Source organism: Corvus moneduloides, chromosome 4 (genome assembly GCF_009650955.1).
Source record: "Corvus moneduloides isolate bCorMon1 chromosome 4, bCorMon1.pri, whole genome shotgun sequence".
In the NCBI taxonomy this organism is placed as follows: domain Eukaryota; kingdom Metazoa; phylum Chordata; class Aves; order Passeriformes; family Corvidae; genus Corvus; species Corvus moneduloides.
In genome coordinates, this window is record NC_045479.1 from 24,322,146 (window position 1) to 24,336,608 (window position 14,463).

The 14,463-nt window shown below is 45.3% G+C and overlaps 1 protein-coding gene across 4 annotated transcripts in view; it reads left to right on the forward strand.

Annotated features, from left to right (window-relative positions):
* CACNA1I (calcium voltage-gated channel subunit alpha1 I) overlaps positions 1 to 14,463 on the forward strand; it is a 164,852-nt gene that overhangs the window by 101,859 nt on the left and 48,530 nt on the right. For all 4 annotated transcript variants that reach the window (XM_032106585.1, XM_032106586.1, XM_032106587.1 and 1 more), the window contains 3 exons: positions 10,554 to 10,713; positions 12,894 to 13,209; positions 13,883 to 13,975. In XM_032106585.1, the coding sequence (XP_031962476.1) occupies positions 10,554 to 10,713; positions 12,894 to 13,209; positions 13,883 to 13,975 (569 nt within the window). The remainder of the gene's footprint in view (positions 1 to 10,553; positions 10,714 to 12,893; positions 13,210 to 13,882; positions 13,976 to 14,463) is intronic.

Consider the following 14,463-nt stretch of genomic DNA (forward strand, 5'->3'; position numbering starts at 1 on the left):
CTGATTCATCATTGGAAGCAGATTTCTTCAGCTGAGCACACTGTATGGAAGCGAAGGAATCTGTTGCAGAACAACTTTACGGGGTAGAAAGTGTATATATGTGCTAATACTCTGTATGTAAGTGGCAGTGATACTTATGTGGAGTTATAGGTATCAGAAAAATAACATTATATGCTTATTACTAGGTGTACAGAAAATAAAATTTCAGATTTGTAGGAAGTTCTGCTTTTTCTAGATGTGTTTTTTTCAGTCAGAACAAAAATAATCTTTTCTCATCCATTTTAATACAGCTTTATGCTGCCTAATTTTAGGTGGTTTGTTTCGTTTGATGTTTTTTCCTATACTGGGTCCTGACAAAAAAGTTTAAAAATCAGAAATCCTCAATCATGCCATTCTAGTATAAAAATCCTTTCCTCTCTTCTTGTCCTCCTTTTTTTTTTTTTTTTTGCTAAATGTTTTAATAACTATTGCATTGTTTTAATTTCAATCAAATAACTTTTTTTTTTTCCTAGTACAAGTGCTGTGTGCTAAAATCTTGGTCTAGTTCCATTTTTCTTTATTGATGATTGTAATTACAGTAACTCCATGGGTCCAAATAGACTGGACTTTTCTACTTTTCTTCTACAGATCTCAAAGATATAAACCATGGCTTGTTATTTTTAGTCTTTCTTATGCTTCACACCAGGTTAGTGGAACCCAATGAGTGTCACCAGCAGACTCAGGAATACAACTGACAACTCCTAACTTGTAGCTCTGCATTCATCTCACTAGACCAAAGCACCAATATAAAAATAATATATAAGCATCCGAGTGCTGAAATGGGAAAAGCAGATGTTTAACGTGTATATGCCTGCTTTAAATCTGTATTCCACACCAAGCTACCTGTGCTTGGCGCTGTAACAGTGCCTAAAACAGAGTAATCTGGCTACGAACCCCGCACTTGGCATGGGGGAAAAGTGATGACATTTGCTTCTCTAAATGTGTTTTTGAAGAACTAATTTCACTGATGAGCGTGTGTGAAATGAGCTTCTGACTGAGATATATTAGGCTGCAAAACAGTCTCATTTACAGCTAGATCAGACAAAAACCAAGTGCATTTGACAGGCACAGTCCTGCCCTAGCAGTTGGAAATGCAAAGGGATTATGAAATTTCTCTTCTAAATGCCCCCCACAGGGTCTTTGCTTCAGATGCTTCAGTGTTTTTGCAAGAGGATTGTCACTTGCTTGTTCTCTTCCAACGCTGATTCCCTTTCAAAAATGTACTCTTCAAATGACTCTTTTGGAAGTACGTTTTTTCCCCCTCTCAGCTTTATTTGTGAAGCAATAGCTGAAACTCAGATAAAGTTGATTTTTCCAAATATCTAAACTTACCCAACTCACAGTTCTTTGTATGAGATGCTCTGTAAATATTTATTATCACATCTCAGTGACAAACAAACCACACCCACAACCATGTGCAAATGTGTATACACGTAGATTTATCCACATACAGCCTGAGCAGGTTAGTAAAGGCACAGGAGGGATGTTCTCTTGTAGCACCCATACAAAAAAGTTAAGAGGTCACAAAGCCCTTTTCATTCCCTGGTCAGGCTGTGTGACTGAAATGTATTTAAAGGTGAAGCTGCCAGCTTTCTGTAGGCTCTGTCCCAGACAGGTGGGCAGGGAAAGGATGGAGAAAAGCCAACACGAAATGGACTTGACCAATAGGGTCAAGTTCAGTCTATGTCCTCCCTTCCCAACGAAATGGAGCAAAACACTGAATCGAGCAATGAGATTTATGCCTGGAGCATGCCATTAAAGGACGCTTTTCCTCCAAGAGGCGGACAGATCAGAGATGGAATTGTAGTCAGAGCTGCACTGTCCTCTATGTGCAGCTCTATCAATTCAGTCAAGCCCTAAATCAGATGGGAATGCTCAGGATAAAGGGAAACGGTGCAAAGGGGAGCAGAGCAGAATGAGGATCAAGAGAGGTGAGAACAGAAAAGAAGGGAGGCTGGAAAGAGAAATGCACAGGAGGCAAGTGGTAGGGTTTGCCAGGCAAAGCACACAAAGGCCTGATGCACCTCTGTGTGTAGGATAATGCAGAGAAGCGGGGCGGAGGAAACCAAAACCGATACAAAGTCAAGGATAGTATAAAGAAGATTTATTGACTCACAAATATGCTGGATGGGTTTGCAAATCAATGCTTCTCTGAAGCTTTTTAACAAACCAATTGGTCTGTAACCAGACCCACATTTTGTAGTGCTGGAGGAAGCCTTCAGAGAAGCCTGGAATGGCTGGGGTTGGAAGAGACCTTAAAGATCATCTTGTTTGAACACCCCAGCCATGGGCAGGGACACCTTCCTCTACAGCAGGCTCCTCAGAGCCCCATTCACCCTGGCCTTAAACACTGCCAAGGATGAGGCATCCATAACTTCTCTGGATGTTCCAGTGCCTCACAACTTACAGGAAACAATTTTTTCCTGTACTTAATCTAAGTCTTCAGTCACTGAAGACAGGCTCCAATTTTATTTACTTGTTGTCTGAGCTCAGTGCTGTTTTTCATGTGGATTCCAAGTGTGCAGTGTATTGCCAGGTGTTTAACTGGGTAATCAAAATAAATTTAGGAGCAAAACCCCTAAACATAATGAAAATTATATTATTTGGTAATGTAGCATCATGGTAAGAAGCTGGGAAACACTGAAATGCAGGAAATATAGACCTGGAAATGCCTTGTTTTGTTCCATACATTGCGTAGTTTCTATTTTTTGTGGTCACGGTTCATGGGAAAAAGTAGTATTTCCTTCTCTGAACCAGTCCACTTAATTTCACTGTGATTAACAAGTATTCAAAAGTCACAAATTGTGGGCTTGTAGGTTTTTTGGATGGCTTTAAAGCAATGAGATTTGAAAAAGGAAAAGGAAAAACAATCAGAGATTATATTTATTTTTCCTGTGTCTTTCAGACCTCTAGACCTGTACTCATATCTTTTTTCTACCCATAGTAGAGGGGAATAGAACCTTCTCTTCTTTGGTTTGTTGGGGTTTTTTTTCTGTAATCTGAGATTGTCAAGTCATAGCAAGATTTCACACCTGAAGGTTTCTGCCATGCCTCCCAAGACTGACGATAAAAATCACAAGAGTCTGTAATAGCACTTCAGAATTTGTGTTACTGGAAGTAAAGCAAGCCTGGAAAAAAACCAAACCAAAACATTACAGAAACCAGTCAGAGAAAGACCTTTGATGGAATCTTTATTTCTCTCTTCTCCTGTAGGGGAACCTGCAGAGCCAGAATTTTAAAAAATGCTTAGTGCCTCACAGCTCCCATTGTGACAATTCTGCTGCCTGTTCAAACAAGCTCAGCCTCCAGTGTACACAGTGCTCACAAAAGCCCAGCCATGTATTTTGCTGCCTAAATGGGAGCTGAGCTGTTTTGCAAAATCTGTCCCATGGGACCTATCAAGCAATGGATACCATGGAAATGTGAGCAATAATGACAGTGTATTATGGGGTGAATGATACTGTCATATTACACTAATGCAAATTAAAGTTTGTGTGTGTGGGCAAGGCAATTTACAATCATAACCTTAAATTTCTCTATCTTTGTGTATTTTGGGACCGAGTCTCCTGTTCGCACTCATTTCATGTAACGTCATGTCATTGCCTGCAGTAGAAAGAAACATGATTCATGCTAGTGACAGCAAGAGGAAATTAGCCCTGTTAAATCTTAACCAGAAGTTGCATTAACGCTCTTTCACATAATATTTTGCATTATACTGTCCCACTTAGACAGCACTAGAGATGTGTAAAGAACTTAAGGATATTTATGGAATGGAGGCAAGTGGCTCGCAGCCACAGCACTGGACTTGACTTTTGTCCCTGGTATTGGGTGGCTCCTGCAATTCTTAAAGAAAAGCTGGCGCTGTATGTTTTTAATAGACTCTTCACTGAAAGTGAATGCAGTCATCATTGCAGTGATAAATGGGGAAAAAATGAGATGATCAGTGAATGAACTACTGTAGCAGGTGGTAGTAGGTGTTGCTTATTAGATGTTCAGTATTACAGAAAAGAACAAAATGACAGAAATCCCCCAGAGAGACACCTCTCTAAGAAATAATCTGACACCTGTCATCACTCTCCAAGACAAGGTTGCTTAACAGTCCAAAGCTTGCAAGGGGATAACAGCAAGAGAGTGAAGAAGGGGGCTGCTAACTGGGACCTTTGCCTGTATCCATTTCTGCTCATGTCACGGATTATGTGGCTACCAGCCATGCTATGGTGGCACGTACTGAATGCCATTGCCTGTGGAGGAGGAATTTTCTGCTGTTATCTGCGAACCGTAGCTGGGCTTACAGCATCCATAATAAGGTGCAGCCTGCTGCAGAGCTTGGGTGTATTCTTTTTGGATGACAGAAAAGCTTAGACTGGCCACTCTTTTTCCTAGAAATGTCAGCATTTAGGTGTCGAGGTAAATGCTCTGGATTTTGCTCTCTTTCTTGAGGCCACTGCAAGCCTGGGGTCAGGTCCGCAATTAGGAGGCTTCACTTCCGAGCTTGCTTCTTCACATCACCTGGCAGCACCACCTGAGCCCCCTTTGGCAGCCTGCTGAGCACTGTGGCTCTGCAGTGCCTGTGTTTATTTGCTCCTCTTCCCCTCAGGAAAACAGTTTATCTCTGGTTTCATTTGCACTCTCTTTTTGGTGGTTGTTTTAGCTGAATGTCTGTTGGGAGGGGTTTTAAGTGGTGCATTTTTTCTCCCTTCTTCATTTTCTTTTTGATGCTCATGATGTGACCTGGTCCATGTCTTGCTCTCTGACTGAAAAGAGGTGAGGTCTGTGTTAGTCCCTGGATCCCAAGGGAATTGTTTCTACAGCCTTGGAGCAAGCTTAAAGAGAGATTTTTCTCTTATATGAGTGTACTCTAAGCCTACTCTGGAAAGATCTGTTGTTCCAGCAGGGTGAAGCTCTGGCCAACAGTTTTTTCCTGGAGTTTTAGTCTGCCTTTTGACTACCTCAGGCTTAAGCTGAGGAGTACTTTGAAGGTGAGGACTTAGGGGAACTTAATGTTTAACCTTGATTCAGTATTCTAAGGCAAGTCACTGTATGAAGATGAGGCTTGGTGTGCCCATGCTACTGAAAAAATGAACAACAGCTCTTTGTACTGGGTGAAGCTTTGTAAGTGCTGGAAATGTCATGTTTTGATATTTTCTGTGGTTACACTGAGGAGTGATAAAGATAATTTGAGGTTATGTCATCAACAAGCTGTGTAGGATGAAGTGTCTGAGCCAGTCAGGGATTCTAGAAGCCTTTGCTTGTTGGTAAGGCAAGAGTGAGGAGTTGGTGAGGAACTGACCAGTGCTCCTGAGCTATGGGTCATGCTAAGCATCTGCAAGAGCTAAACCCCCAACTCTAAATGTATCCTGCAAATACACCCAGAACCTGACAAAGAGATCAATGGGAAGACTTTGAGTTTCTCTGAATGAGGTCAGCATGTCTGGGGCAGTTTTTCCTTAGCAGCAGAACTGGCTTAAGGTCTCTCAGTACCTCATCTGGTACCTCAACTGGACCTGTCTTTCCACAGAGTTAATTTAATTTGGGTCTGGCCATCCGTCTGGACATGTTCTCTCTTGCCTTGGTGTAAAGCAGGCGGTGATGGTCTGCAACGTGAGTGAGGCTGGCTTTGCAGCTTGAGGACAAAGCATCTGGAGCTGCACACTGGCTCTTCCAGCTGAACTCCTTTAGCTTGCACGTGTTGTTTGCAGAAGAGGCCTCAGTTAGGGGGAATGCAGCAAAGGGAAAAGATCTGCATGGCGAGGGAAGCTGTGGGCTATAATATCGGTGAGCTTGGCAGTGTGTCTGCTGTTGGACCCACAGCTGATTGGTGTCTCTTGGCAGTAGTTTGGCCCCATGTTTGAGCTGATGTTTATGAATGCAAAGTGTGAAATGACAGCTAAGCTTCAGGTCAGCAAGAGATCAGTGAGGACGGCCACAAGTTGGAGCACCAGCTTGCACTGTGCACATAAACCAAGATTATTTTAACTACAGGGGTTGGCTGCAAAATAAAAAAAAAAAGGTGCATGTTTCTCTCTGTGTACTTTCTGCACAATCTATCTGCTGGAATGGTTCCTCAGTTCTGAAAATTTCCATAAAGGAGCATGCACAGGAAAATCCTGCCAAGCACATGCTAGCTGGATGGACTGCCATGCGTCCTGGGGCAGGGGAGGAAGGAAAGAAGGCACGCTTGGACAAGCAGCCTGGCTGAGGGACATAATGACACTTCAGTCTCTGCGTTCTGCAGAATGTCCTGCCAGCTACAGTCACAAGTGCTGATGGGAAGGAGATTTGGTTTTGTTCCAGTTCAAATGACAACTGGTAGCTTGGTCCACGATGCAGGTGAGATGGGTGCTGAGAATTATGTTCTCCTCCATCTTCTTTACCCCAAGCAAGGGAATGATTGCCTCCAGCTGCAATCTCCTTTTGACTTCACATGCATTGGCTTTGTCCCTCACGCTATAGCTGGGGAGGACTGAGAGCCTCAGAGGTGACTGAGATACAAAAAACCAGAAAGAACAGGGTTTCTCACCCCTTCTAAGGCAGTTCCCCCGCTCGCATCACAGGGTGGTTAGCGCTGGGGAGTGAATCAGCTCCGCTGTCGGCCCTGGCGCTTGGGAGGAGGCAGGCGGAGAGAAGGCGAAGTGGCAGCACTGCTGAGCAGGGGAGGCGGCGGCGTGCCGGGCACACCTGCCCCGCACACCTGCCCCGCACAGCGGGCTCCGCTGCCCGCGGCTCCGCAGCCCCTCCCCAGCCCGGCCCCGCCGCTCTCCCGGGGCGGGCACGGCAGACGGCTCCGCTTAGCCGCCGTGGCCAGGCTAATCAGGGCTGATGGCAAGTGTCTGGAGGGAGCTAGGGTCACCATAGTGTCTGCGGAATTTGTATGGAAGGGCCTCTGGATGCCATCAGAGGGTCAGACAGACGATTTGCTTCTTCCAAACCCCGGAGGGAGCTCAGAGACTTTGCTCAGCCCTGTGCTTCCTTCTGATAGGTCACTTCCTGGCACTTCTCTCACCTTCCCACCCTTTCTCATTCCTGTGACATAATTTCCCCCCATCTCCTGCTGTGTGTGAGTGGTGAACGCGTCTGTGGCTTCGCTCCTGCGGGATATCTTACCAGAAGCAGCCCTGCCTTCGAGGTACCATCGAGCACCTTCTCTACCCCTTGCCCAAGGGCATGGGTGAGCAGCAGGGAAGCATTATGTGAGCATCGTGAGGTTCCTTCCTTGGCTGCCCACAGCCGAGGCCATTTCATTTCCTCCCTTCCCCTGGTCTCCTGGTCAGAGTGAGTGGAGAAAAGATCTTTCTGAGCCCACACCTGGCACTCATGAATATTTAATGTTTCTAGCTTTTATTTCCCTTGAAGAGCAAAACCTTTTCATATTTGATGCCCTGGAAGGCTGTTTGGTTGCTGAATGTTGTTTCATCAATGCTCTCCCTCCTCGCTCTTCCTCCAGACTGCCCAGCCTCTCTTCCTTTCTCTTCTCGAGCAGCATTTCCCTTTTTACAAAGGATGCTTCAGAAAAGGTCACTGTCCCTTTCATATCCCCTCCTTACTGTGAGCCAGCATGGCTTCTGCTCTGCCAATGGTAAAGGACAAATGGGGATGTGGGGAAAGGCAGCAGTGGGGAGGGAGGCCAGGAAAAGTGTGCGCATGAGCTGAGGAGCAGCACAGAGGCAGAGAGGAGTTGTAGGCACAGCAAGAGAAAAGTAAAGTGGCAGAGCAGCAGGTAGAGGCAGCAGAAGGTGGGAAGAAGGCAGCAGCAGGATTTTGATGAAGAACTGGTTTTCCAGCACCTTTCAGAATTTGTTATGCAAGATGCACAGGTGTTGCTGTGGATGGCAGCTTGTCCAGTGAGGGCCCTTTGGAAAAGGGAGGCATCCCAGTACCCCAAAACAGAATACTCCCAAAGCTTTACTGCCCATTTCCATTGTTGGGCAGTTGCTTTGGAGACCTCATTGTTTTGGCCACCAGGCTCTATGGTAAATCATCACCTGTTATCCTTAGGCCTTTCAGGCTTTCTCCTTCTTTCTCCTGCAATTGCAACTGATGTTTGAACATCTGGATGGGTGTAGATTCAGTGTTCCTCATTTTGAAGAGCCAATCTCATCTCCACAGTCTGCATCAATAGAAAGAGAAAGATTAATCTGTCTAACTGTGAAATTAAAAAAACCTCATTTGTTTCACTTGGACTTAGGACCTGTTAATGCTGAAATTCTTTGTGAGGTGGAAAAGACACCAAGTGGTGGGGTTACCTGCCAGTTCTTGGGTCATGGCTCCACATTCCCCAGAAGGCCTAACATGAGGGCAATAGCTATGATCTTAGAGCTGTGGAGAGCATAATCTTGTACCATCAGTACTCCCTGTGAGAGTCAGGATGGAGAACGTATGGGCAGGCAGAAAAGGAAAAGGCAGACAAGTTTTGCACATCACTTGCTTTCTCTTGGAACATAGACAAAATCAATTTTTGCAAATTCTGACCCAACAAGCGTGCTGTCTGTAAAATCCTGGTGGGAATGTCTGTTCTGTCTGTTCTGCATTTCAGCATAAGGGCAGCCTCACTTCTCCCATTACCCAGCTCTGAAGTGGAGCTAGCATCAACTGATCTGACATCAACTGATCACCCCCTCTTGCAGCATTACTGGCACAGCTTCCCATGTCACTTGGCTCTCCCTAATGTACCAACCAGGACAGTTTATGGGAACTACTGAGCTCGTTCTGTGACGCAACATTAATGCCAGGAACGCAGCACTACAGTGAGGGTGCACGGTCTTGAAGTCTCTGTACTCTCCAGAGCGTTTCTCCAGGGCCCAGCAGGTCACAGTGGCCCACAGCAGGGCACTGTGGCTGCGCTGTTGGACTTGGTGTGCTGAGAGCTCAGAGAGCTGCCAGTGACTCAGGGCATGGCTGCGATCCCCAGTGAGTGGCTGGAGCCGTGCCCCAGCTCTGCTGAGTTACTGATGTACTCGTCTAGAAGCTGCCTTACATGGTGGCTGGTGACACAGCTGGACAGCCAGGCAGCAGGGCTCAGCTACTGCTCCCTAGCCTGGTCTTAGAGCTAGTGCCATCATCCATTATCCTTCACAATCCTGTGTAAGCACCATTAAGCATCTTCTCCCTCCTACACATCACCTACCTGTAAATACCACTCCTGTCTCTTCTACCCTGCTCTGTCCCCAAAACATTCTCTACTAACCTAAACCAGTCTGATGTTCCACAGCAGGCACACTTCTCCTTCTCCCTTCAGTGTTTGTGAATTCCATGCCTGCCTGCCCCACCCCAGGTGCCACTTCCCTCTGAGGTGTGAGCAGTCCAGGGGATAGACACGGAGCATAATGTATAGTATTGTGTGGTAATTACTTGATGCTGGGTACACAAGGGGGATTATCTTGTGTCTCAAAGGGCTGTCAGAGAATCCTAATCTTATCTTCCCCTCCTCTTTTGCCTTCCACTGCCATCTGAAGTAATGAATTGGTTATAAATACCTAATTAGCTAATTATTTGCTGGCCTACATGGAAAATCTTCAGTGAAGGAACTCTCTGGGTACCTGGGGGAGGGACCTCCATGGAGATGAGGAGAGACAACCTCGTGAGGTGTGCATAGGGGTAAAGGCAGTACTGTGATGCTCAGAAGAATTTCTAGACTTTCACCATCCCTGGAGAGCAGAGGAAAAGCCATTAGCTCCACAGAGAAACAAGACTATGTTTACCTCTACTTGTGGCTGTGAGCTGAAGAGCCAAGGGGAAAGTAAAACCACATGAACAATTCATTAGGTAATTAGAGAGTAAAAAAAAAGTTCTTTTTGGAAACATTTGCAGTGGGCAGAGATTCTGTGCTGGAAGCATTTTGGGCTGTGCCTGCTACTTGTGTGCTCCAGCCCCATTGGGGCACGATGACTAGCCAGGGGAGGAAATTGTGGTCTACATGAGTGTCTCTTGATGATACTTTCACTGATAAAAACCCAATTATCTATGTCAGTTTATATGTTCTGGAAAGGTTCATCCCACTGGCAGGCTGGCCTTGGTCTGTCAATCCAGGTCTCATCTCACAGGTTGCACCATGCAGCTGTTGTACTGGGATGACTTTCAGTCCGAGCCATTGGATAATGGGGCTGTTGAGCTGACATGCCCCTTTGGGACAGTTGTCACTCTGTTGTCCTTCTGCAGGGAAAGGGGAGGAAGGGATGTCAGTCAGATAGCTGATGGCACCAAAAGTCTCATTCTCTTTTCTTCCCTGCTGCAGATGGAGGCCTAAGGTTAAGAGATCACAGCATCACAGCAGCTCTGCTGGCTGCCTGTCAGTAGAGGTTAGGACAAGAAAGGGCAATAACCATAAACCTGGCCTGCTTTGGACAGTAGTTAATTTCTGACACTCTGCTTTTATTTTCATGGGGCCTTTTTTTTTTAATTAGTATTTTTTTGATGCTTGTAATCTTTTTTCCTTTTCTTCTCCTTCCCTTCCTCTCTCCCTTTCTCTATCCCTGTGTCCCACACTTGCTCCTTCTGGTTCTCTTCTCCCCCTGCAGGCATGCGCATCCTTGTGAACTTGCTCCTGGACACCTTGCCCATGCTGGGGAACGTCCTTCTTCTCTGCTTCTTTGTCTTCTTCATCTTCGGCATCATTGGGGTGCAGCTGTGGGCTGGGCTGCTCCGCAACCGCTGCTTCATGGAGGAGAACTTCACAGTGTGAGTGACTGGGAGACAACATCTCCTTCCTTTCTTCCAGGGATGCTTCTCTTTTCCTCTGCCTGCTCATGTCTTCTGCCAGGCTCTCTGTGTATCACTTACTCCAAGTGTGGGGTGATAGTGTGCAGGGTGTTGGTCACATCTTGCAGTGGAAAGGGAGGGCGGCAAATACAGCTGGTTTTCTTCTGTCTTCTCAGCAGGTGACAGGGCTCATATGGATTTGATCGAGGCACAGGTTAGCATGGCTGCCCCCTCCAGCCATGCCCAGTAATACAGGATGGTGCTCCTACACCCAAAAAGACATGAAACTCTGGAACATGCTGCCTTTCTCCTGAACCTGCTCCCTCTTCAGAAAACAACACTCACAGGAGTCTTACAGAAAGCCATAGTGCTTCCTGAGGCATCCAGGGACAGCTCTGGCGCCTCCAAAATGGAGATGGGGTCACTGATTGGACGGTGGTGCATTAACTCTGGAGGGACACTGAGAAATTACTAGAAAACTTCAGGAGCAGGATTGCATGTGGCCAGTACCATGGGGAGGGGACAGAAGGCTGGTGGGAGAGGTGTCCCAACAGCCGGGTTAGTAGAAGTGAGAACATCTGAAAGCAAAGAATGAATGTTTGAATGGGACAAAAAACTCGTGGGGAAACATGGGAACAGTTCTGGCAAAGAGAGCCTGGAGCCACACAGGGGTCAATTACAGGTATCTGAGGTTTATTCGGGGGGGTTCAGGGGTGAGCCTGCAGAGCACAGCTTTACTCCTCCCACAGGCAGTGGGGTGGAAAAGCTCCTGCCTGCCATGAATTCTCCGATTACCCAGTTTCAGGGCACAGCTCCTCCTGTTGACTTTCTGGCTTTAGTAGATCTCAGGCTTTAAAATGTTTTCTTAAAACCGTATGCTTATCCCAGGTGTGCTATCAGTGTAGACTACTTAAAGAAAACCTAGAGCTGTAGATCAGTTTAGACTGATTAAACAGTTCTGAAGCTTTAGATCATCTCAAGTTGGAAAGAAAATGTGTGAAAATACAATGTGCAGAACAGCAGTGGAGTTGCAGAGTAGGAGCTGCTTAAAGCAGGCATTTTCTGTGTTTATTCCTTGGGGAAAAACTAATGTTTAGGATGATTGTCCTTTATGTAAATCAGGAGTAGCACTTCTTTAATGAGTGTAATTACATCCATGCAGAGTTGATGTAACTGAGAAGTGAATTGGGGCCACAGCCTTCACAGTGCAGATATTAGAAAATATTTGGCTGACTGTTACTGGGGAAATCAATTCTGAAGGTACCCATGCACCAATGATGAGGATGAGTTAAAACATATCTTTGTAGTTTAGTCCTACTTAGTTAAGAATCAGAGACTGTCTTTTCTTTTTCATCAACACCTGTCCTCTTCCAATGACACTTTGTGAAAAAGTCTGCGTTTGCACAACGTGAAAGTTGTGCATTGTAGCACTGCAAGAAATACTCCGGATAAAGTTTAATCCAATTTTTTTTTATCTCCACCTTTCACTTTTCTGATATTAGCTCATCTCCAGCTAGGCAAGCATAGATGATTTTAATTATTCATGCATTTGGAAGGTGCTTGCATTATTTGGAAAAAAGACATGAACTTGTCATGAAACATTGCACCCATAATGCCAGCTGTCAAGGAGGAGTCAAAGTTAAGGTTAAGTCAATTTTATCTTTCCATTTCCAAATTTTAAGGCTTATCTGTGCAACGTTAATTATGCATGAACTGGATTTTTTTTTAGAAGTACAGAAGGTTCACTACCAAATGTTACAAAACATGTCCATCAGCAGTTACATATATGAACATATTACAGTAAAGCCTGATGAACTTCCTTAATGTCATTGCATCTGATTTAGCTTTGATGTTAATGGGGAGAGTGATCAGACTGCAAATCTCTGCATTCCAGCTTTTCTTCACCTTCATGCAAGCAGATTGTGTAATTTGGCTTGGGGTGATCTGATGGCAGGAAAAACTCTGAAGGCTGGGGACTCACCCTAGAAATGTCCTGGTTTTCAGGAGCCCTGTCTTTCTTCCTCTTCTCCTGAGGCAATAAATCTGGAAATCCCCTACCCAATGCAGTCCCTATGTCAGAATGGGGGGTCCCAGCTCCACCAGTATCACTGGTAGGAAACTCTCTGTCACAGGAAATTTGACTGTGGGTTCTTTTGCAGACAAGGTGACATTGTCCTGCCCCCTTATTACCAACCAGAGGAAGATGACGAGATGCCCTTTATCTGCTCGCTGTCAGGAGACAATGGAATTATGGGCTGTCACGAAATACCCCCACTGAAGGAGCGAGGCCATGAGTGTTGTTTGGACAAGGATGATTATTATTATTACAATTCAGTCCGGCAGGAGTTCAATATCAGTGGCATGTGTGTGAACTGGAACCAGTACTACAACGTGTGCCGCACTGGCAACGCCAACCCGCACAAGGGTGCCATCAACTTTGACAACATTGGCTACGCCTGGATTGTGATATTTCAGGTAAGTCTGAGTTCGCCTCCTTACAAGGCTCAAGCTTATTTTTCTGTTTTTCAAACCCAGTCATTCTGGGCTCCAGTGGTAATTTCTGCAGGGTGTGACAGAGGTGCAAAGTAAAGGGCCTTGCAACTCCCCTGGTAAGGGAGACAGCACACACACGAACAGTGTTCCTGTAGGTGGGGAGGGACACAGAGCAGTTCCAGGTGCTTGCTGAAATAAGCTCCATTCTTCAGCCTGACTTGTATCAGTTTCCCTTTCAGTCCAGACAACTATAGTAAAGGAAGTTTTGGTTTTTTTTAAATTCCCAGTACACGTTGCAGATGGGAGCTAAATTCCACGCTTTTTTCTTTTCCTCCGGCTGTACGCGGTGTCCAGTCCAAGGGGCACAGAAACCTGCCGCGGGTTTTCCCCTGCTGCGATCCAGGGAAATGAACTATTTTAATGGAATATTCCTGCTGTGGACTAGAATGATCTCACAGGCTTTGACAGTATGCCAGTGTCACCAAGCAGTACCATGCTGATTTCCCAAGATGGAAATTTGGCTTCGTTGAAATGAATTGTTGTTTCTCACCTTTCTTGGGTTGCAACCGTCCTGCCAGTATCTGCTTGTATACACTGAGGAGTGAACTCTGGAATACTGCTTCCCTCCTGTTTCTCTTGTTGTTCGTCTTTGCAGGTGATCACACTGGAAGGGTGGGTGGAGATCATGTACTATGTGATGGATGCCCATTCCTTCTACAATTTTATCTACTTTATCTTGTTGATAATCGTAAGTATAAGGTTTGATGAATGACAGCAATGCAAGCTAAGAGCCTACAAAAAACAGGTCTTAGATCAACACAGATCCTGGGCATTCTAGGAGTCTCAGAAATCCAGCTAGTTGATTTTCACCAAGAGTCTGCAGCAGGATCACATACATAGTTATCAGCCAAGTTATTATATTTCACTCAAAAACATACTTAGAATTGATTTCTAAAGTTATACATGCCCAGTGTAGAATAATGTTCTCACTGGCAGATCTTGCAAAGTAAATTCACCAAACCAGTTGGCTTAAAAGCCAATTCTTTCTCTGCTCTTCTACTTGGTCTCTATATATTTTAAGCTCTTGAGTAATTTTTGAGCCATGTTGAGCCAGGAGCTTTTGGCAGCACCTGGATTTATCAGGTTCAGAGTCTCAGATTCACTTTTTGTTAGATTCAGGGTCTGTCACGCTGAATTACTTCCTCACCGTGAACAAAAAGGAACTACTGCTCCGAA